Raw genomic sequence first — 24176 nt, forward strand, 5'->3', positions numbered from 1 at the left:
TCCATAACTTCTCTGCCTGGGAGTGCGACTCTTCGGCGGGGTTGATTACACGACCCAGTCAGATTGCACAGATGATCTGCCATGCCACAGAAAATAGCGGAAAGACAGGAAATAAAGCTAGAGAGAGAGAGAGAGGGAGAGAGAGCAGGCAAAAGAAACATGGCGCTGGTAAGCAGTATGTGCAAAATCCGCAAGGAATTGCAGTAAATTCCTTTTTGTTTGAAGAAAATTTACAACTTGGTAATAGACCTTTTTATGACCTATTTGGGCTCGTCATTGGCTGAGGCTGGTCATGTGCAGGCAGTGATGGCTTTCATGGCCTTTTTCCTGATTTCCCTGGCGAATTTCCCCCTGCATTCTGCCTTCTGAGAGCCTCAACCCCTCTTTTTCTAACCTTTGTCTCCTGATGAGGTGTATTATAGTCGCTATGATGTTTGTGTACTGATCCATTTTAGACCAGGGCTCTTTAAAAAAAAACTCGCCCGATTCCTGCGGGCTGCTACCTTGTCAGCCTCCAGCTATTTTGAGGACTCATAAGCGAGCATCTCGCTGCCGAGCGGCAAGGTCCCAGTCTGCCAGGCTGGCTCCCGGAGCTCTCTCCCTGTACCTGTTAGCCCCATTGTCTTTTGCCTTTTTATTTTATGCGGCTCGGATTGCTACCAACCCGTCTAATGGATTACAGCGATCCTCCTCGGCTCCCCTGCCTTCTTCCAGTGCAGCAAGCGGGTAAGGAATTCATTCATTTCTGCCTTATTACAGGGCTCCCCAGAACCCAGACGCCACCAGATGACTTGAGAAGTCATAAAAGAAAGTGTTCGGGACAGTAATAGCCGTCGCATTCATTTAGGCACTCAGATATCTTCGAGTCTAGGTCACTAACTGCACTGAATGTGGCTGCTAACTGCCCCTGCCTGTTTTGTCACCTGTCTGAGAGGCATTTTCTGATCCTTTAAGCCACAAGCAAGCACCACTTTCAAAACTATTTCTATTGGGGTGTATTTGGTCTTGTTTAAGGGCTGTCTCGAAGAGCAAGCTCTAGGAAAATGTGGCGAAGGTGATCAAAATACTCTGCTGACTGCCGAAGCAGGAAGTTTAGTTGAAGCAGAGTGTATGCTACTCAAAGATAGAGAACAGACATTTTAGTGTGTGTGATATTCTTTGCTTTGCTCCAAGAAAGGGCTTTTTGACGCATTGCTTAGTCTAATGATTTTGTAGTGTGCTCCAGATTATAGAATTCATTTGCATAACTACAGATTAACAGGTGTTTTTCTGACCAGAATTTTGGTCATTAATAATTTGCAACGCTGAATGCAACATGAAAGTTATCAGTGTTGAGCCTGGATGAATAATGCTATCGGTTCTCAGTTATTTTGGATTTATGCTGTTAGCAATTTACGAGTGACGTTGACACTGAATATAAATATTTTACGGCAACTCTTCTCTCTATGCTTTTAATTATAACAAACCATAAAGGATGTGTATGTGATCTGATTATTTCTTGCTGCTTAGCTTTATTCATCACAAGGCAGAATTTTATAATAATGAAAATATAAGACTCTGAAGTTAATGAATATTTCAGAATTTAAAGAAGCTTTGTAGTAACTGTCTACAGTGTGTTTAATTTTCCAGGGCTATCTAGGGCGATTTTTTTCCAGATCCATATTGTCTTGATTTTATTTTATTAATATATTGTATACCACGTATTATACTGATACAAGGAATACACATAAACGTACTCACGTATATCATTTCTAGAGTTGTAAACATACAATACAATACAATGCAATGCAGTACAACAGTTCTAACGGTACGATTTGTAAATGGTAAAATTACATGTATAAGTTAATTATACTTTTATAAACAGATTAATTTTAAAATATATAGATATTATACACAAATAATATATATTTTCTGTGTTATGCAAATATTTATAATCTACCTATTACAAACTAGATTTTGAAATGTATATGTAATAATTATGTAATTGTTTATCCTCAGTGATAGAAATGTTGTATTGCATCTAATGTTTACAATTCTGGAAAAAGGTCGAGACATGTTATATAATATATACACAGAACATTTTACAACAGCATTATTTAGGTGACAAGCAATCATTTATGATGTCAAATATAAGCATTGTATATAATATTCAGAACTGATTATGAAAATAGAAAGGATTCTACTGGGTTCAGGACAGCTATTTTGAAGCCTTCAGAATTAAATAGTGTTAATACCTCACTGTGTGTGCCTTCCAATAGGTCTACTATCCCATAAGCTTGCTATAAAGAGTAAAGTGAAGACTCTTAACTTTCTGGTGCTTTATATGTATCCTTTCGCAACACCATAATTACGTTTGATTTAAAATGACAGCTTGGGGAAATAACTTCTGACACAGCAACAATTTACAATATCAATTGGAAAAATATGCATTAGCTAATAATTTGTTTCTCAGAATGACTCCTCATGTGATATAGTTATTAGTAGAGGTAATATTATGCAGTCGATTAGTAATAAAACTCTAAAATTTTGCAAAATTCACTCTCTTAAAAATGTTTTCAAATTATTAGCAGCTTCTGCGTGGGTGGGGAGAATGCCCTATAACTTTGCAAGGGCGAATTTTAAAAATATGCTCATGTATATATTATATATACAGACAATGGGTTTGTATTTATATACACACCCTTTGAACAGTTTCTTTGGTATTTTGCGGCTTTTTCCCGAAAAGGGACGGCATTCAATTCTCTTTACCTCTCTCGATATATTTCTGTTCTTAAAATACACACACACACACATGCTCCTAAGTTTGTGTGTGTGTGTGCTTCTAAATTGCAAACATTTTAAAGAAAGTATATGTGTTTGTGTCTATTTATTTGGTTGCAAAGTGTTCTTAATGTAACATGAAGCAGGTGTGAGAAGTACAACGTGAATATTGATTTCTATAATTAATTTCATCTTTGAAAGGAAATAGAGGATTCATTAAATAGACGTTAATGGCGTACACTCTGCAAAGAATAACCATAATCAAGGAAACTGCAACCAGGAACCAGTCGTGCTATTCAGACCTCATTAACACTCGTTTAATATTTAAAGATAAAGTTATAGCCCATGCTTCATTTTTGTAAGTAAATTCCCTCACTTTTTGTCTAGAAGAAAAACACAGATGAATGAGCTGAGTGTGTGTCCGTAAATGCTTGGTGAATATCCTTGGGGGGCGGGGGGATGCGAACATAAAGCACCTAATAGGAAAAATTAATACAAGATTTTTTCCCTGAGCCTTAGAATCCAACGATTTGTTTATTTTCCAATCATGTTTTCTCAAAGAAATATATTTCTCATGGACTGCTTTATGAACTCTTGGGGCAGAAAAAATCAGAACAAAGACAGTATTTCACTCCTTGGCTGGCAGGCAGCTGTTAAAGGTATTTACTGCTCTACTGCAGTGCGGCAGTGAATGCTGCTGGCAGTGTTAGAGGAAAAAAACTGGAAGTTAAAGGAAAAGATGAAGCACAGTAAACATTTCAACCATTCAGCTCGGTACAGTTTGTACTAAGAATCACCAAAGTAGATACGATACAACAAAAATATATTTCATTGATGCACGTTGTCAATTTTGCTTGTTAAAGGGAGAAATCTCAAATCTCTAATTCTAAAAGGGGAAATAACAAAATAATAAAAGCGTTCTACATTCTCCAAGAAACATGTGATTTCCAGTGTCTGAACTTAGTCTGCCAATCAGAGGGAACCAGTGATTATATCAGCTCCCATGAAAAATGGTTTCAAGTGCTTGCAAAGGTGAAGGTGGGAAGAACAACAATTTATTTTAATGAAAAGGAAAACTGCCCAATGTTTCACATCTATGTATGCACTCTTACCTGTTTCATTATTAGGAAAGATGTTATTTTTCTCTAGTTCTCTCTCTCTGTGCATACATACGTGCATTCTGATAATGGGTGTTTATAGTGTATGTGTAGAGATAGATAGACAGATAGATCCATCTACACTATAGGCAGGTATTGGCTAATAAATTTTAAAAATTGAAAAATAAACCCAAGCAAGTTGAAAAAAAAATGGAAAAAAAGCCCAATGCGCTTTTGATTCTATATTTGCTAATGTTGGACATTCTTTCATTTTCGCTGTTTCAAAAGGCTCCCATTATACCTGACATTGGGCCAGAGAGTGTAATCACCTTTAAAGCAGCATCCCGCACTGCCTGCAATGGGGAGGTCTCCTTCAGAGTAGCTGGCAAAATGTGCCCCAGCGTTTACTCCTTTGTCAGGAAAGACACAGGTTTATTTTAAACATCAGTTATCTGTTATTTTCAGTTCTATGCTTTTTTCTCCTCCTGGCATTTTATTAGGCCAGAAATCAATAGAACTACTCGAAGAGTAAGGTGCCACTCAAAGTGAATAAATTGGCAGAGTCTGCCCCTAAGTACAAGGAAGTTTGCTTTTTTTTTTTTTTTTTTTGCAGATGAACATATTCCTTCCATATGTTTGATATTTTTTTTGTCTTTCAAAGCTATACAATCATATTCTGCCTTTTGCATCGGCTTTCTCAGTTTTTGTGTCAAAAATAAACTATAATTCCGATGAGTGTTGGCATGCATAAGCATTGGGACCCCAGAAAACAAGGGCAAGAACCCGCCCCTGCGGGTTATGTGATCCCTGGACTCTTGCTTATCACTTCGTTTGGATACAGCATATAGAAAAATCAAAGAGGAGGAGAGGTCGTATCCCTTGATTTATGTGGTAATGTTGTAAACCATTTGGAGAATTGATATTTTTATGTGTTTATCTGTGTAGTGCGAATTAACTCATCAGACTTTATCTAGGCTACGTCAAAAAGGCCAAGTTTTCAGAAAACATTTTCCCCACAGACCCTCTCCTTCTCCCTCGGTGTCCGCCGTCCGCCCCCGATCATTCAAAGCTGTCTCACTGGGGAACCTGTCCCTGAGAAACCAGGAGGCCTTTCTCCCTGGGTGTGTGTAACCACTTTGTTTTCCGGCCTCTCGTCCAGGAGAAGGCGCTGTAGGACAAGCCTCCGTTTTCTGTCTTTAAGAATTGCCCTTAGCTTAGCCAGAGAGTAAAACTACTGCTATTCCGCAATCACAGGGGAGACCACCTTCTACATGAGCTTCCACCGTGCCTGAGCCTCACAGAAGCATTGCCAAGTGCATATTACGCTCGCCCACGCTTTCATCTGGCAACTAGCAGAAACAGCCATCAAGATACAATTCCTGATGACTATTTACTGTCGGGAAAGACTCAGATGCGTTTTTCCCTTCCTTTGACCCTCCCAGGGAATCGTACAGTGTGCGATGCAAACCTTTTGTAAATGGGAAAATCCGTTTCCTTTATCATATCCATTTTGTCCCCCTCAATCCGGTTCGACAGTGGGTTGGTAGGACCACTGTGATTAACGCTGAGATAGTCACTGATGTAATGAAGTTGTACTGATCATCATCAACTGAGTCATTAAACTCTTGATGCTGACCTTTCTTCAAGCTACACTCAGCCTCCCTTCCCACCCTCCAACATACACCTCAACAGGGGGCCCAATTCTCTGAGTCAAATCTACCTAAAGGATATGAGAAGAGCACTATACGGCCCCATACAAAGAGCTATTCACTGTCTTGCTAGCGCTGCTCAGTCTGCTGCAGGCCACTGACATTTAAAACACTACCAGCCTCCACTATCATCACGTGCTGTCCTCATTTATGAGGGTGTATAGGCTGCCTTTTGTACTATGATTCACCAGTGCTCACGATTAGCTGCTCTCCAGTGTCATCAGCCCGGTCTTTGATGTTGTTCAGTCACCGTTTCCTTTGCTCTCCTTTTGATCTCGGCTACAGCACCCCCTACTGCATTTCCCCTTCATTCTCACTTTGCGCTAGTACCCCCACTTATCTGTCTACCCTCCTCTCTCTGACAGTGGGTGGTAAAAGCCCATTCACCCACAAATCGCCCTGTCTCCTTCTCGTGTGCATCCTTCAGGGTTCAACTTTCACAGTCATGCCACAAGTATTAGTACCAGCACGACCCTCCTGGTCACTTAGCTCCCTCCCTTCTTTCCTCAGTGCCCTTCAACGGTATAAGCACAGTACATGGTGAGCCTGGTCTTCTACAGCAGCTCTCACACCCTGTGGACTCCATGTAGAGCTCCACCTCATCCTCACTGCTAACCCTTACACCGGTTCGGATGTTGAGCCAGAGTCAGCGTGTTTGACCTTTTGATCTTCCTACTCAACTCACTTTCCCCGCTCGCTGGCACTGTTCGCTTTACTTGTTTCCAAAGGCTTGCTGCTGGGGATGAGGACCTGTACTTTCATAGGCATTCATTGAAAGCCCTCACATCTACATTCAAGAGCAGCACACATTCCTATGTCTGGATAAATGTTGATAAAATAATGTAACCTAATTTATTGGCCATCATAAAAATCGCACAATAGGTTGAGCTGAAAGCTTTGACGCAGGTGATATAGTAACATCACAGTTCCTGGTCGCATTTAGATTGTAAATTGCTCGAGGTAGGATCCTTGTCTGTATGTCCACCAATACCATAAACGCCAGTCTCACTCTATACAAATCATTACAATAATCCCACTCCTTTATCGTTACTATTTCCAGTGTTCCATTTTCTCTGTTCCATTTTAAGATCAGCAACATCCGTATCTGAAAAGCAGGTACTATTCGGAATCCTCCAAAATCCATTTTCTCATTAGAACAACAAAATCTGTCTTCCGTATTCACTGACCAGAGCTTTAAAGACACACCAGCATTTCATAATGAGTTCGGCAGGAAGAACATCATATTTCCCTGTTTAAAATCTGTGGACTGGAGCTATTCAGCAGCATGCAAAGTATCTCCATACCCCAGTTAGTAAGATTTATATTCCAATTTACTCTCTGTAGAACTTCTCTATGTGCGCCACCTCCTATCCCCAGTCTCTCCTAGCTCCCAATTTTTCTGGATCTTCTATGCGTCTTTCAGGATAGTTGAATCACTTGATTGTATCCATGCCTAAAATTGTTGCCTCCATTCTGATTTCTTAACTGTTAAGGCTAAATAATGTATGTCTTCCAGCCTTTGCACGTGCATTCTGTCTGCTACACCTTTTTAGCTGCTTAATAGTGGTGTGTTGCTTTGAACGGCACAATTTTTCAATGTTCTAATATTTCACTGAGAACCGTCCAGTTGTGCCATGTTTTCTTCCTGATGATGTTCTTTGCCATCTTAGTGAACACACGCGTCCTGTCCCACAGCTTATTTGGTCTTTTTCCTCTCTTTATAGAGCCAAATTCCACTTTATACATTTCTCTTATATTGTCCGGGTTATTGCAAAAGTAGCTAAAGTGCTTGTCCATGCCGATAGGGAAAATCTTACACTGTTAATTTGTTACACTGTTAATAAATGAACTGAGTTGACTCATGATCTTAACCTGCCAGATTTTTCAGTTTAATACTGTTTCCCCTCTTTTCTGTACCACAGTGATCTCAGTGGATCTCTGGATCTGGCCAGCTCCAAACGCATTTTTCCCTACTGTATTAAGAAAATATTTCCTCTACAACATGATTCTCAGACTCCATGAGTTGGTGCTTTCATTTTTTGACCTGCCTAGACAATGACGGTTCCCCATTAGATTCTGATCTACAATCACTTCCTCCGCCCTTGCATGGAACTATTTGTGATTAGCTCACTTTTGCCTTCAGGTGTCACTTAATAATTACCTGTAGGACTTTCATGTAATTAGCTTTGGATGCTTCAGTTGGTCAGCACTTTTGACGCTTTAGCTGCTGTGCTTTAGTAGGAAGGCTGAAATAAACTTGGTATTGATTGTATTCTTCTAAATCATGTACACAAGGCTCATAATGCTATTTCAGAATGTGTATACTCACAAATACACTGATACATCTCATATAGGGTGTGTGTGATAGTCACTCACCATCAATTCATTACATTGCAGAAAGACCCATAATGTTACAGTGCCCAAGTTATAGTAAGACAAGAACCTGCTTGTACATATCTGAATATTTTGTAGAGATCTGCATTTGTTTTGCTCCCTACAGTTAGCTTTCTGCAATCCCATAGCTGGTTCGATTCTCCATTCCCCGCACCCACAAATCCACTTGCAGTCATTTGGTTTGTTAGGTAGACAGGCGATGTAGCTTCTGGCCTATTCTCAGCTAGAAGGGCTTTCTCTAGGATTTTGTCCAATTCCATTCTATCGGTCTGTCATTCTCAAGGCTGTTGCTCACAGGGTACGATAGTGCCCAGATGAAGATCTGGAAGAAATAGCCCGTGAAGGATATATTTTCTATATGGTAAGCGAAGATTTAACCCTTCCTGTCCTTCTCATGTTAAAACGATGAACATAGCTAAAATCTCACAAACTGTACTGGCTAAGAGTTTATTCTGAACTTCCATTGGTCCATAGCTTTCTTGGAGTAAGATAATATGGTAGTTCCTCTATAATTCGGCCTATCCTTGAAAGTGTGAATATAGCAAACCATCCAGAAGGCTCCTTTGGTCCAAACACAGATAGGATCTAGAAAAATATTATTTTTGGAATGCTTGCTTAGATTTCATTGGTTGATTGATAACGTTTCTTTTGACATTCATTTCTTAAATGCATCATTAAATAGCTGAATGTAATACCAAAAGTGTCACAGTTCTCTCAGGAATCAGAGGCAGTACAGAGCATAAAAAGAAACAAACTATTTCACAGAGTTGTCCTATTGATGAATACACGAAAACTTTATATTTGAATCCAAGTTTTTACCAGGCAAAAGCAGAACAGCAGAGTGCAAAATAACCAGGTGTCAGAGAAAGGAGGCAAGAGAGGAACATTATTATAAATAAAAAAATCAGGACTCCTCATACTCTCTACCTAGTGAAAGACAAATTGTTAAGCCATGATTAGAAACATAGAGACTATTGAGGAAGGTAAGATGTAAATATGCCTTTATTAGGCATATTGAGGACTATGGCACTAGGTTTTGCTTACAGACTATTGGGTTTCCTGACAATAACAAATACTTAATCATTCGTGCTAGACATTATTCTACCATCTTGAATCTATAGCTGAATAATTTTTGATAATATATGTGGCTGCGATGAGGTTCAAATACGCATATGCGTGATTCGGGGAGAGAGGAGCTCCCTTCTCCATTCAAACACTTTTACGTCTGTTGCCTGTTTCTTTTCAGATCTAGACTTTACTAAAGAAAAGGCTCCAAGCCTCTGCCACGAATCAGCAAACCTCTCCATTTCACCAACGCTGCTGTACTTACTACCTGACGTTCTAATCTGAAAAGGACGCGGTAATATATTATTAATTGGTGCCCAGCTTCCCTTATGCAAAGGGAGGCTGGGGGACTGCTAGTGACATTTGACTTCCTGTGCTTAGAAATCCTCATTTGCTCACTCACACCCTGCTCCCTTCACACCAGAGCTGTTTTATTGTTTTATAGCCCTCCTTACAGCTTCAGTTATCAAAGATTTCATTGTGGCAGGCTTCGCGATTTCTCACTTGAGAAAGCCCCAGCCCCTTGCTGTTTTAAGCAGTTTGGTCACTTGCGAACGCCTTTCAGACAAACGTTTCCTAGAAGCTTCATGCATGTGTTGGGAGACTTCAGCCTTCTGGCACCAATCCACAGAGAAACAGTTTAGCAGATTAATCAGTCAAAACCATTTTCCATGGGCGCTTGACCAAAATGCCATAAACTTCCGGTTAAAGAGGGTGGGGGAAAATCCCCTAAATGAACTACGTCTCTTTTCTCCTTACGATTTGCTTCCCAGTCCCTACGCGCTACATACATATTCAAATAAATGTTTGAATTGATACTCACAGAGAAATGTTCCTTCTCCCAATAGCTATTTTGGAGAGCTAACTCCACTTTTAAGTCGTATTCCTTGCAACATACTATTTTAAAGGCCGTCATATTGATACAGCTATGACCTTCCGTGCAGCCTTGATATTTTGAACTATTTACATTTTATAGAACAGTTTCAGCGAACCTTTATTTAGTGAATAAAAGTTTAAAGCTGAAGGTTATTTATGGTTCCATAGAGATAGGCCCTGAGTGGCTATTTAGAGGCACGTGATTCCAATAAACTTTGTTTTATGGTTTGAGAGTTGACAAGCCAAAATATAATTCCCACCATAAATTAGTTTAAGAGCATACAAGTGCAGATGCTTCGGTTCCTGGAAGCAGTAATAGGGAAAGTGTTAGCAGGGAACATTCAGCTTGAATCCGAACATCGAGACATTTCTTCTTTCAGGTCCCCCACTTCCACTGGAAAAGCACACAGTAAGTCCGTTATTACTCTTCGTACAACCAAAAACGTGATCGAGAGGCTCCGCTGTTTTTATGCCTCCTGAAACTAGCCCTGGTATTATAAGGATTGAATCAGATTTACAGTAAACATGGACGGGTACAGTTCCAGTAGCTAGGACTAGGCAGAGAATGGAATTAGGTTGCTTTTCCATGTTTGAGATTTCTGATTATAATGTAGTATCTCATTCTGAAACTAACCCTGTTCTACCCCGGGAAGGTGTTTTTTTAGTTTTTAGCTGCCGAGATTCCACTCTTATTGCAAGTTCTAGCTGTTATGCTTGAAGAAAACCGAGTAGTGCAGAAAAAAAAAAGAGGCGCGGGGGGGGGCGCTTGGAAAGCTATATATAGTGAACTATTATTACCAAGTTAATTGCTTTGTATATTAATAGAACACTTCTCCAAGATGGGATAGCAATGCAATGGATGATGCAAAATAGTTGTTAAAAATAAAACCAGATCGACATTTTCTCCTTAAGCATATATGTTTTAATGAGCATCAGTCTGAATGCACGTAAATTTTGGTTTAAATTACTGTTTAACTCTATTTAATTAAAAAAGAAAAGAAAAGTGAAGGTGAATTCTACTAAAATATACCCTCTGGTAATGCAGACGAAGACACCTTGGTTAATGTTTGGATAATTACTGGCGGTCTTAAAGGGTATTAATATTGGAGTAACTCCTGTCATATTGAAATAGAATTATAGTTCTTTCTAGACTCAGAATGGATATGATGTTTTCGTGACGTGTTGCCACACGTTATAGTTTGAGTTATCAAAGGTGGACCTGAATACCTCATTTGAATGTGAGTGAATTACAAAAGAAAAAAAGGCCTTTGTTATTCTTTTTCCAGTGGTGAAAGTAGAGGGTTTCCTCCCCTTTCCCTCTTATCTGAAATAAAAAGTATACAATATGAACAGTAAATGAACAGTGAAAGTAAAACCAGCACACTTCAGCCATTGGAGAAAGTCATAAAAATCTGGTTGAATATTATTCTTATTTCGAAATGGAATTCCTTTCTACTAGCCTGTTCTCAGAATTTGCCATCACCTTTTCTGCCTATTTACAAGCCTATTTACAAGTATACAAGTCATATGTTTCCATAAATGTTGTAAAGAAATATTATTAATCTATTAAATATAACAAAACCAAACCTTTTTATTGCAACAGGTTCGACACAATGGAAAGACGTCAACAGTAAGTAACTCCTAATTTCTTACAAAATTAGCATCGCGTGAAAACACTGATTCTTTTCCTTAGACTGGGAAAATCAGAGAAGAGATGCCATTTTTACGTGACTACACAGTTGTTTTATTTGTATATAAAGACTCTTGGGCTTCAATTTATTTAAGCCTGTCCTCGTGCATGTTATAATCACATACAATATTAAAAGCTGATGGGCAGTTTCTTTATAGATAATAACAGTGCAGTCCAGGTGCTCGGTGTCATATTATGCTGCTCTTAAGTAGCATAAACTAATTAGCAGTCATACCATTTTAACGTGCTCGAGCTATACAGCGCCTCCCTGTGCAAATCCTGAATGTATCATGTTATACCACAGTTGCTCATAAGCTTGGCTACTCCTCCTCTTTTTCCGGAAAGGATTCAAAATACAGTTGCGTTTGTTATCTAATTTTAAACTCGTTTGGAATGGCATAATTAATGAATGGCATAATGGCATTTGTATGTTGTTAGCATTAGTGAGCTGAGTTGTTTGCCTAGTGATGTAATTATATTATTCTAAGTAGTATCACTGATCCTTTAAATTAAGTCTTTTTGAGCTAGTGAAAATATGACATTTATTTAAATGACACGAGGAAGTGGAATAGAGCTAATATTTGAGTTCAGTGGAGGAACATCAAACGTTATGATTTTCCAATCTTTGATCATTCAAAATGAAATGAAACACAAGGGAATATTAGGGGGGAAAATCTCTGACGAAGACAACAACTAAATCTAAAGTAGAAAACGCTTGTTTTTTGACGCTTTATGACTGAAACAATGGCAAAGGTCTTAGTTAAATGCATTTTAACTTCATGCTTCAGTGGAAGATTGACTTGTTTTTCTAAGAGAAAAATAAAGTCTAAGATTGCTGAGGATTCATTAAACTTAAATTTCCTACCATTTCTGCAAAGCGTGAACGGAATGGGGTAATGTGCAGGAGTGGAACTGTGCTTATTTATATTTTTCTCTGCTTCCTTTCCACGCAATCTGACCAGCGACCTCTTTTACTTCTTAATACCAGGCTGATCGTTCTGATGTTGATTTTTCATGGCAATATCCTCTGCTGTAGGGTTTTTAATTCCCTTCCATAGGTAATTTCTCTTATATAGCTCAGCCCTGGGTTGCATGAATGCTCTTGCCATATAATTCTGTGGCCGACCCTAAATCTATGGATTACTTTCTTTTTACAAACCTACATTTAGCATACTGATTATGAACCAGAATACAAAAAGGCTGATAGATCAAAAGCATTTGTATGGGCAGTTGAACAGGAGGTGAATATTTAACGCTTTTGTTCATCAATAACTCTTTGGCTTTGACCTGTCTGAGCAAGTCGTGCAATAAGGTGAAACGCAGGTCACAGCGTCTAACAAATATGAAAATGGGCACTATTTAACAGAATATGGAGGTGGTTCTTCCAACGCTATCGATCCCTTCTGTTCAACACTATACACGATTTTCGAAAACCAAAACTTTCTGCTGAGCCGTGAACCAGATTCTGGAGCGTTGGCTTGTTGAGCATATTGAACTGTTAAGCGTTTCATAGTTAAGCACTATTAATAAAAAGAGCAAGCAAAGAAGCTATATTAAAATATTTAGATGCAAATATCAGCAATCCAGAACAGTTGATTTTGCTCAGAAAAGCGTTTGGAGTTGCACTTGCTGTTGAGTGCTTAGCACCGCCATAATTAGAAAGCAGATGTTTAAAAATATCTTCCCCAAACACATCAAAAGTAGACGTTAAATGTATCATCGAAGCAAACCTTACTTTGATAAACGCAATACCCCCGAAATATGCACGCACACTCTTGTTTGTCCTGATGTTCCTTGTATTAAATAGCTGAAGGAGAAGAGGTTGACCACAGGACAGCACTGAGGAGCTGGGTCAGACACAATTCATGAACTTTTGTACTCTTGTGTGCTGCTGTCCACAACGTAAAAATAATGAAACTTTGTGATATGTTTGTAAATGATTTAGAATGACCTCTCGCCCTGTCCTTCACCATAAACGCTACCGCACGGGAAACCTGAAGAGAGTGTCTAAGCTGAGAATTTTGATGATAGGTTCACATTCCGCTAACAGGAATAATAGTTAGAGACAGCATAATGTGATGGAGATAAATTTGGAAACTATTTTAGTAAAGCAAAAAAGTTATCATTTAAATCTCTTTTCACCCATTTCTCTCTCTGTGTGTGTGTGTGGGTGTTTCTTCCTTTTTTATTCCTGTTTCGATTAAAAGAAATCCTTTGGGGGGGGAAAAGTGATCAAATTAGGTAAAATTTCTTCAGATCCATAGCGTAAATGTATAATTCCTCTTTATTTTTCATTTTAATTTTTTAAAATAGCTTAATTTGATTAGTAACATCCATTGGCTTTAGTGGAAATTTAAATGACAGAGCATCCGATGCAGTGGGCTGTAGCTCACGAAAGCTTATGCTCAAATAAATTTGGTAGTTTCTAAGGTGCCACAAGTCCTCCTTTTCTTTTTTAGAGCATCTAAAGTCATAACCAGATCTCACTGATCATTTGTAATAATGTTAGTAGAAATTCGTGGCTACAAATTCTTACAAAGTTATAAAGATCCATTTCATCAATAATAACATACCTGAATCTTTTTTGAAATCACACCCTTCATGAAATCCATATTTCAGAACTTTATCACAACAGAATAGTTTGCATTCCTCAGAAGACAGTAAGGAATAAGAAAATTGCAATGATCCTGGCTATTATATTGTAGATGAAAACAGAATGTTATTACGTTGTCTATATATACCCTGTAGAACCGAATTTGTGTGGTATTCACATAGTCACAGATTCGATTCTAGGGGAATATATGGTCGATGCAAAAACTTCACCTTTCTGCAAATGGTTAGAAGTTTAAATATTGAAGGTATCAAAAGACGTGCGTGCTGAATACTGGGAACGCTAAAAGTTTTGCTGCCTCTATCATATTTAACTACTCAGTGGAACAATGCTTAATATCTATTTGTGTTGTTCAGTAGTAACTATTACTAATAGGCTGTTACTTTAATAAGTTAATCACATGATCAGTACAAATTTTCTGGAAAATACCAATTAACTAATGAATCATTTAAAAGACACTTAAAAAGTTAGTTTGATATGCCAGATGTTAGCAAAATTTTCATATCAAGTATACAGATTTCATCCAAATATTTATGACAATAGCATCAGAAGGATTCGAAACACTGAAAGGTATTTACTTGTATCCCAAGAACGCTATTGATGAATGAAGACTGCATTTATCTAATTACGTCTGTGAATTTTGTATATAAAGTTAAATGCCATCTCGAGTTCAATTGATTGGACTTTAGTGATTAAAAATGAATGTTTCCTGGTTATCTGCGTGATTTTTTTTTAAAATATTGAGACTTGCAAAGTGAAGTAGAAGTTACTGATTGCCTAATTTTATTCAACAAAACTAGATTCTGGTAACTTTTGGATGACCTCTGCAAGACAAAGACAGGACAGGTCTATTGTACATCATATTACCCTCTTCTTTGATGTCTTTTCTTTTTCTTGTTTCTTTATCAATTTCCTTCCCCTTAATGCTATTTTAGCTTCTCGGTCTTTATTTCTTTCGATATTTTGTTTGACAAATGTAACAAACCATGTTTGAAATTATTGCTGGTGAATTAGACTAAAGGGCATCAAAGGTTAGAAAAGTCAATTCAGACAAAAAGCTTGATTTACCTGAGGGTCAATGAAGCGGTCATCGCTTGATGAATATTCTTAACATATTAATATCTGCTTTTGAAAATAAACTATATTGAATTATGATCACTTGATTACACGTATATTTAGTTAAATTGGTGGAAATTATGAGATGCACACAAATCCGGTGATAAACTCCCTGCCTCCCTATTGGCTGAGCCAGTCACATGGATGCCTAACTTTATTCAGTTGACAGCAAGTAGGAGGGCTCTATGGAAGGAGAAAAAAAGACAACACGAGAAAAATTAGTATTTTCTACCTTCAGAAATTAATGGCCATGAGTTCGTATATGGTGAACTCTAAGTATGTGGATCCTAAATTTCCTCCTTGCGAGGAATATTTACAGAATAACTACTTAGCTGAGCAGGGCTCCGACTATTACAGTGCATCGCAGGGCGCTGATTTTCAGCATCAGGGAATCTATCCACGGTCAAACTACAGCGAGCAGCCCTTTAGCTGTACCAATGCCCAAGACTCTGCAGTGCAGCCGCGGGGTCATGGACAGGAGCAATCCGGCCCACCGAGCCACTTCCCCGGTCAAGCAGAGCATTGTCTGCCGCCTCCAATACCCAACTCGCGAGCCTGCAGCCAGCAGCAAAACCTCAAAACCCCAAACGGGTCAGCAATTAAACAGCCAGCAGTAGTTTATCCCTGGATGAAGAAAGTCCATGTTAACTCGGGTAAGGATTATCTTCCTACTTCGCTCTTCTACCCCGATTAAGCTAATCCGGTTAGATGTTTACTAAAGTCCTTCCAAGACTAGTACGAGCTGAGGTTTTTAAACTGAGGTAGCCAATTATACTCGTCATAAATTTTTATTGCAGAGGAAACAGGCCGTTGGCCATGTGGCTCTTTTCTGTGCAGGAGAACTCCATTTTAGGAGCATGGTAGAGATTTCCAGAGTATCTATCTATATAAAGACTGAGGAAACATGCACGCCTGTTGTAGGGAAATGTGATCAGACATAACAGCCACTTGGTAGCCTGTGAGGTTTGTTTTATGAAGTGTAACTAGAAAGCCAAGATTAGATTGTTTAAAGTTATACGTATTTTTTCCTCAGTGAATCCCAATTCCACCGGAGGGGAACCTAAACGCTCCAGAACAGCTTACACAAGGCAGCAAGTCCTAGAACTGGAAAAAGAATTTCATTTTAACAGGTATCTGACTAGGCGTCGTCGTATTGAAATAGCCCACACTTTGTGTCTCTCTGAACGCCAGATCAAGATCTGGTTTCAGAACAGAAGAATGAAGTGGAAAAAAGACCACAAACTGCCCAACACTAAGGGCAGGTCTTCTTCCTCTGGTTCAAACCAGCATTTACAGACTGTTTCCAAGGACCATCAGACGGACTTGACAACTTTATAGAAGAGGTGAAATTTTCCATTTCATCCTTTGATTCGGAACTGTACTGTACATAACTGCCATTATCCAAGCAGAACCTGCATGTAGCAGCTAAAGACTCAAGAGGGTCATCTTGCTTTAAGGTACTGTTGTACAAAGGAGACAAAATGACAATACTTCGGACTTTATTTGAATTACCTACGTTAGCACAGCCTAAAAACTCTTCTTACAGGTAGTGGGAAGTGGAAAAGTATTACGTGAGATCTTCGGTCCATAAAAAAGTAATAAATCATTGAAAATGAAACTGTGTTCAGTTTTGAATTTTAAAGTTGAGATTTGATGCTTTATTCCGGTATTTTGCTTTTGTTGCCTTTTCTGCCCCATACAATTTTGGGATTATGCGTTTGGGCAAATTCAAGACAGAAATCTATGGCTTAGTCTTTTATTTAAACTAGGGAGACTAGTATTTGTGAACTTTTTGTGCTGCTTTACATTTCATGGTGTGATGAAAACACTTGCTCATTTCCATAACACCTCAGAACAAATGCATAGACATGAAGTGAAAACGGGTTATTTTTTTCTGCTTATGTTAGCGTATTTATTTATTGTTAATTAGAAAGAGGAGAAAGAAAGAAAAGAAAAACAGTCAAACCAAAAATACTCAAGAGGAGAGGTGAAATCCAGTATTCCTTCTTTTCTGTATCTATATGCATCATGATCAGTTAACCTGAACATACAGAACTTTTCTGTCTCTTTTACTGATTTCCTTTTCTGTAAATAGGAAAGCGTTCCTAAATCTTAAAAATGTATCATCAAGAAGTTACATTCTTTATATTGTATTTTAAATGCCTGCTTTATTCAGCGCTATACTTTAAAGCAGCGTTTCCTAATTTAAGAAAAAAACAAACAGAAAGCTGTACAATAAATAAATAAACATCCAGAGTGAAAACCAAAGCGATTTCTGGCATTATTTAAGCCATTCAATCTTCATAATAGATGACATACTCTTTGCTTCATGTTCTATTTTTAATTAAAGTATTGTTTTTAGGAGAGATGGGAAATATGATTTGGGGAGGGCTGTTCGTTTTTAAGAAGAAAAATGAGCTTGGATTGAACGTTTAGAAATGAAATAAAGTTATTTTCAGGGGAAAATGTAACGTTTTTATAATAACTGAACAAATCTAATGTACTTTGATTTGTTCGGGGATGTCTTTTGCACCATTGAAAAGTTTTTATCAATGAGCCTTTCTTATTTCTTTTCTAAAATGTTAATAAACTGAGCAAAATCAACTTGCCCTCTTAACTTACACCTTAATGTAGACGGATTTAAAGATCAGTCCATTACTCTTGCACTCTGAAAACAGTCAAGAGGTTATACCAGTGCACCAGCTATTTTAACTGGACATAGCTTCTATTTTTAACCTAACCTTCTTATTTCTATACAAAGATATAAAAGATAGCCATTTCTGAGTTATTTCGAAAGTTCAAAAGTGTATTCTAGTTGGACTATGTTGACAATAAACTACTATCTGGACATTTTACTTGAGAAAACAGTAGGAAAAATGATTTAATATAGGTTAGAAATAAAAAGGCAAGAGCTTCAAAAATAATTTAGTTGGCAAAATTAACTGTGGTCAGGGATTAATTTCTGCCCTTTGCTCATCCCTAGAATTCAGTAAAGTATCTTACGAGCCTTGGTCTTTTGTATTAGAGCCTGGAGACAATTCTTTGTTCTTCCTTAGGGTTAGCCTAGTTCTCAGACTTGCACATGGCCATACTTGAATCTCCACGTCGTGATATTAAAGATGGATATTCTTGCATTATTCGCATCATTGTTTCTAATACAAAAAGCACAGAGTTCATACATAGTAAAGACGTCTTTTTTCTGAAGCTTTCACGTTGAGAAGCTGAAAAGGTATTTTACTGAAGTTCGGCTAAATTGCAGAAACAGGTTCATCCAGAGGACAAATTTTCTATTCGATTAGCTGTATTTCAGCCGGGAAGAGTGACCTCTAAACCCTTAACCTTTTGGACCCTAACTACTCTTCCTTTTTTCTAACATGGAGAGCAGTTAGATGCAGCCTTTGGGAAGGGCTTTCCTCAGACAAGTTTCGAAGTTGTTGAAAGCAATTCTTTTTAAAATCAAGGTTAACTCTACACAGTTGTCACAAATCATGTATTTTCTGTCAAAATTAATCTGAAAAAGAAGCCCCGGTTAGTCTGATTTAAAATAAATCCTGCTATTGTTTACCTAATGTCTGTGCTGAGCACATTGTGAACCATGCAGGCATGTTATTTTGCGGGGGAAGCCCACAACTTTGGCTTCCTTTCTGTAATATTCTTTACAGTAACTTGCTCAGAGAAACAAATTCTTGTTTTGTATGTTTTAGGTTGAGATGAATACCAAAAGTGAAAGGGTCAAATTCTGCTCTCAGGTGCAGCCTCTCTCCGCTCCCCCTTTGAAATCTACTGAAGTAACTGAAGTAAAACAAGGATATATCTGAGAGTAGAAGTTGACCCATTGTCTTTGGAATTGTTAATATCTTCTGGGCGAATGTTTGGTTCAGACACAGCTCTTAAAATCCTATGTGCCAGTCCAGTTTGAGCAGGAATTTAAGTTTACTTGGTTACAATCACATTAGTAAACTCTGAAAATACTTGAATTGAGGCACCAGCGTACCAAAATATATTATTTATATTTCTGCCAGTGTTCTGAAGGTTCAGGGATGTAAATTTCTGTGTACCGATGACTACAAACACTAATTTGCTGTTATCCCCGTTTTACTCCATAGAAAAGGCAGAGGTGTTTTTAACTCTCCGGAGAGGTTAAGTTATATAGCTTAAGAAGTAAAGACGTTTCTTTTTGCTTATCACGGATAGGATGTTGTGTAACCTTTTGTTATAAGAATGCATTGTCCAACAATACTATGATATCTGTCAGCGTGTGAATCTTTTTATGGACTTTATCAATGTTTTGCTGCCATTGATTAAAGTATTATTTATACTAACTGTCTCCTGTAGTTTTGATGTAAGTCCTCCATATATATATTTGAAATAATAAAAGGTGTAGAGAAACATATTCTGTTTTGTACCTTGGCCAAATTGTCCTTATCATATGGATCTCCATTCTCTAATCATACAGGCCCTCCCCTGCATAATATAGTAAAAAGATGGAAGCTTATCTATAATCCCGAAGTATTATATTCAACTGTCCCTTTGAACAGTTTTTCTAATGACATTGACTAGAATGGTGTGACTTTGGGACAAACTGAAGTTTGTATTTACATTCAGGCCGCAGTGAAAGTACCCATCATCCATTTGTTAATGTTTTACATTTAACAAGCCACTCTTAAGTGACACACGGATGCATGCACGCTTGGTAAGTATTAAGAAACCACACCTGAAGTTACCTCGAACCCTACACAAGTGGCGTGTACTTTAGGTGGGTGATGACGTAAATTAATTTTAAATTAAAAATCGGAGTGAAAGGGGATAGGTTTTTTTAAAATTAGAAGTAGGTTTAATTATTTCTGCTGATCTCAATACGGCACAAATAAAAGCCAAATATAGAGTGTTGAACTTTCCTATAAACCTGTAGCAGACTCCTCCTTTCTTTTTGATATAAGCACCTCAAACAACAACGACAACAATTTCTTACTACAAGAGGTCGATTGCACTATTTTTAGCACAGATATATGTCACATATGACTTATCTTTTCTTGAAGAGTGGCCAAGGCATGAGTCCAAAAATAGATTATCCTTCTTGGAATGTGAAATGAACATCATACAACAAATAAGGCTTGTGCCCTGAACACAATGGAATGCAGGGGGGGAAGATGTGCGTGCACGTGTATTTTTAAGTACCCAGACCTTAAGTTTAAATATTCAGACACACATTTTCTGATTATACTTTGACCCTCTTGTGTCTAATGGCTCCTCCTGTTACTACCAATACATCAATACAATTCTGTATATTATATCACCACTAGTCGTTAAGGTAAGAATGAGGAGCAAAGGCAGAGTCAATAGCAAACACCACTCACTGTACAGTACAGTAAATAGGGACCTTTAATGCAGAGCCACAGAGCTTCCAACGGCCATGTTTGTTATCCTTCCCCCCTGATTTTTGTAACCGTATAGACCAAAACGGTCTTGCTAGGAACAGTCATAACAGGCAGAATTCAAAGTGCAAGGAAGATGATAAGAATAGATTTCTACAAGTCCTGACCACGTGATTTACGAAATAATTAATTCAGCACGTCCCTTAAGAAACACGGAGTCGTCATTAATCTGCCAAGCAAAGGACTCTATCAGACTTGAAAACTGAAGAGATCCCAAGAATATAATATACAAAGGGTGCAGGCTCTTTCCCTGCGCACCTATATCTTTGGTAGCAGCCGAAAAAGAGAAGCTTGGTATGTAAACATTTTACTTTTTATTCCTTCATATTTTAATCCTTAATGAACTTAGCTGTCAAATGCTTGACAAATAGGACCCTTTGCTTCCCGATTTGGAACCATGCAATAGCCAGAAGTTGGTCTAGGCTTGTGTGGTGACCTTAGATTCAGAGGAAAAGATTTACACTTTATGAAAAATTATGATGTTGGGCAAAGGCTCTCTTTTTGTTTGTGTGTGCGTGTATACGTAGAGATAACAAGAAGGCAAAAGAAAAGGAAAGGGTTTACTAAGAGCTGTATGTGTGGTGAAATGGGAGAAGATTTACTGGTTGCTTATGTCTTACTGGGAACAATACTGGCTGTCAGGGCATCTGCTGCCCATTCTTAAAATGGTGAGAAAAGGCCCTGAACTCCTTTTCAAGCAAGGGTCGTAAATTTTTCTTTGCGTCATAATAGAAGGCTATAAAACTGAGTTGAAATTTTACCCAAGGCAGGTTTTAAGCAGCAGATAATGAATTCCGAGCTTGCTTCTCCCCCTCCCCCGACATTACTGCTACCGTTACACAAAGGGAAGGGTTTATTTTTATTTTTATTTTCGTCAGATAAATGCCCAGTTTTGATCTGGTCCTTTTCGGTTTCTATCTGAAATGATTAGCAGAGCATTCGTGTGTGTGTGTGAGAGAGAGAGAGAGAGAGTGGAGGGGGGGGGAGAGGATGTTGAAAACAGGGGAAAAAACCCTATGAAAAGCCCCCAGTCTTTAGGTCATTTTGCGGGAGACACACACTCTTAGAACTTTGAACCGGTAGTCCACGCTGAAAGAAAATTGAAGGTTGCAGTTTTTATATAGAAACCATGTTTCCCCATCCTATAAAACACAGACCGCAAGGCTGAGATTTCTCTGTTAAACCCCATAGTCAGTTGGAAATACTTTCTGCGAACAGGATATTCTTTATTATCCCTCGCTGGAGTAATTTCTAAAAACCCAGATTGTAGCTTTTATGACTTCCGTTTCGGTGGCAGGACAGAGGCAAAGTTTCCTCTGTTATGAATTATACATTCAAACAATAACACATTAATTCAATTATTCAAAGATGACAAACGCGTATGCGCGTTGGTGGTGACTAAAAACCAGCTTTGCTGCTTCACGATAACTCCTCTGTTTTCATTAATGAAGTTTATATTATCCTCTTTGCCCAGAAAGAAACCAAACTCCATAAAGCCACGCGGTATCATGGCCCCGAACATAAATTGAAACCCTTTAATAATAACGTTTATTCCTGTATATAGCCTGGGATATTTGATCAGTTTGACAATTGCCAGAGTTGTTGTTATAAATCATTGTAAGTAATTCCTGAAAGGGTGCGAGGCTGCTGGGGGGCGGGCGAAGACTGTAAATCTTTCTGTTTTATTGCTCTATGAACATATGCTCCGACTGAAGAAGTCTTCAGATCCTTTACTGGAGACAAATTCACTCAAAGCTTGAGTCCTAGTATGGCTGGAGTTTCACACTTCTTTATTGCTTTGGCGGTCCCCGCTCAATGTCTTAATTTTTGTTGTTCTTGTTCTTCTTGTTGTTGTTGTTGTTATGTTTATGCCGTATAACTTAAATGAACCCGTCGGTGGCGTGTGACTTTTGCTAAGAGATATTTACAAATTAAGCATAAAAAGGGAGATTTTTCTTCTCAATCCCTCCTCTTGATCTTTACTTGATTAATGGCGCACTTTGCACTTTCACTTTTGTGTAACGAGCAAACGAGATTTTCGTCATTAGAAAATGTGTGAACCTATTCTATACATACATACATACCTCTATATAAATACAGATAGATAGATAGATAGATACACTGATAGTGAAATATATGGCTGACAGAAAATGATGCAAAGAACAATTGACTTTTACGTGATGCAAGATTCAAGTACATCATTTCCAAGAAATACAAGATTACAAATCCGGAGTCCGAAACAATAATTTACCTTGAACGCGTGCTTCAGTAACTGGACTGCAATCTTTTTATAACTTGTTTGCAAAGTCAGGAAAAGCAAAGTAATTTAGATAAATGTTACAATACACTTAAGGGTAGTATTGTAAGGTAATACGTTACTGTCAGATCTCCATGCTTTGGATGGTAATGAAATCTTAGTAGATCCTAGATTAGATGTGGTGTATTTATAGCTACAGACACCTTAGAAAATCAAACAAAGGAACTAAAATACATTTTTACAGCATTTGAGCTGTTCAGGACATTTGTATGCACTCATTACATGTAGAAAGAGTGTTCTAACTCTGTATACATGTATAGGTATTCATATATACATATAGTGCTTTTTCTATCTCTCTGTGTATATATGTGTGTATATATATATATACAGAGAGAGAGAGAAAGAGAGAGCGAGATCAGACTCAGTGCACAAACAGAAAAGTAAGGCGATTTTTCTAAGGCTTCTTTAGTCTTCCGATCTGGAAAATCCGAATTTACCTAAATATTTCCTCCTATAGAGAAGGAGAAGACAAAGATTAGTGCGTACTAGTAAAACCTAGAACATTTCAGACAGCTTTGTAGTGTACATTTGTGCTTCAGAGTTTTTATTAAACCATATTTTCGGTTACATAAAATCAAAACATTATTTTCATCTTCTATCGGACACTTCTGATTTAATCATGTATTTGATCGGCAATGGCTGAAAAATCTACCATTCAAATTAATATCTTGTGTATTTGTTTTACTCACAAAGCAAAAAGATTGATAAAATAGCGATTATAGAGTGTTCATGGATTAAGGGATCCTTCCACTGAGGGGTTGCTGTGGTAGTTCAATTTGTCCAGAAGCTCTAAGAATGCTTGATTTATCTAGGAAGAGAAGGTCTTCAAAGTACTTTACTTAAAAGATCAATTTATCCAAAGGGATTTGTAACACGTCAGGAAGGAATTGTTGCCATTTGGTACCTAAAACAATAATACAACCCAGGAATGTGAGACGGATTTGCATTGGACTGCTGCCTTGCTTTCATGTGAAGCTTATGGGTGCTTTTGGATCCCTGTGTAATACCCCCAGACATGTGTATTCTGGGGGGTTTAGAGAGGACGGACATTGTGAAAGTTCCAGCCTCAATCAGAACAATCTGCTCTCAGGGTCACGTGAACAAAT

At 38.0% G+C, this 24176-nt stretch overlaps 2 protein-coding genes across 6 annotated transcripts in view; both read left to right on the top strand.

Annotated features, from left to right (window-relative positions):
• The first annotated feature begins 591 nt into the window (after nucleotides 1–591).
• On the top strand, nucleotides 592–19449 carry LOC141996006 (homeobox protein Hox-D4-like). Of its 3 annotated transcripts, none has more exons than XM_074967644.1 (3): nucleotides 592–726; nucleotides 11505–11531; nucleotides 16352–19449. In XM_074967644.1, the coding sequence occupies exons 1-3, from the start codon at nucleotides 642–644 to the stop codon at nucleotides 16654–16656; spliced, it is 417 nt and encodes a 138-aa protein (XP_074823745.1). In that variant the 5' UTR covers nucleotides 592–641; the 3' UTR covers nucleotides 16657–19449. The 3 variants fall into 3 exon arrangements, with proteins under 3 accessions (XP_074823745.1, XP_074823744.1, XP_074823743.1); XM_074967643.1 differs by lacking the exon at nucleotides 592–726 and adding an exon at nucleotides 10019–10310; XM_074967642.1 differs by lacking the exons at nucleotides 592–726; nucleotides 11505–11531 and adding an exon at nucleotides 15197–15971.
• HOXD3 (homeobox D3) overlaps nucleotides 597–24176 on the top strand; it is a 37034-nt gene continuing 13454 nt past the window's right edge. The window contains exons 1-2 of one of the 3 annotated variants that reach the window (XM_074967638.1): nucleotides 652–726; nucleotides 11505–11531. The gene's annotated coding sequence lies outside the window, so the exon portion shown is untranslated. Of the gene's footprint in view, nucleotides 727–10218; nucleotides 10311–11504; nucleotides 11532–24176 lie in introns of those variants that run through there. The other 2 variants (XM_074967637.1, XM_074967639.1) reach the window with 2 other exon arrangements.

The sequence above is a fragment of the Natator depressus genome, chromosome 11 (assembly GCF_965152275.1).
Source record: "Natator depressus isolate rNatDep1 chromosome 11, rNatDep2.hap1, whole genome shotgun sequence".
In the NCBI taxonomy this organism is placed as follows: domain Eukaryota; kingdom Metazoa; phylum Chordata; order Testudines; family Cheloniidae; genus Natator; species Natator depressus.

Bases quoted from the DNA above. Each gene is read 5' to 3' on its own strand.
- LOC141996006 (XM_074967642.1), top strand. From the start codon at position 15,563: ATGGCCATGAGTTCGTATATGGTGAACTCTAAGTATGTGGATCCTAAA. The intron at 15,972-16,351 runs GTAAGGATTATC...TTTTTTCCTCAG, and splicing joins GAAAGTCCATGTTAACTCGG to TGAATCCCAATTCCACCGGA.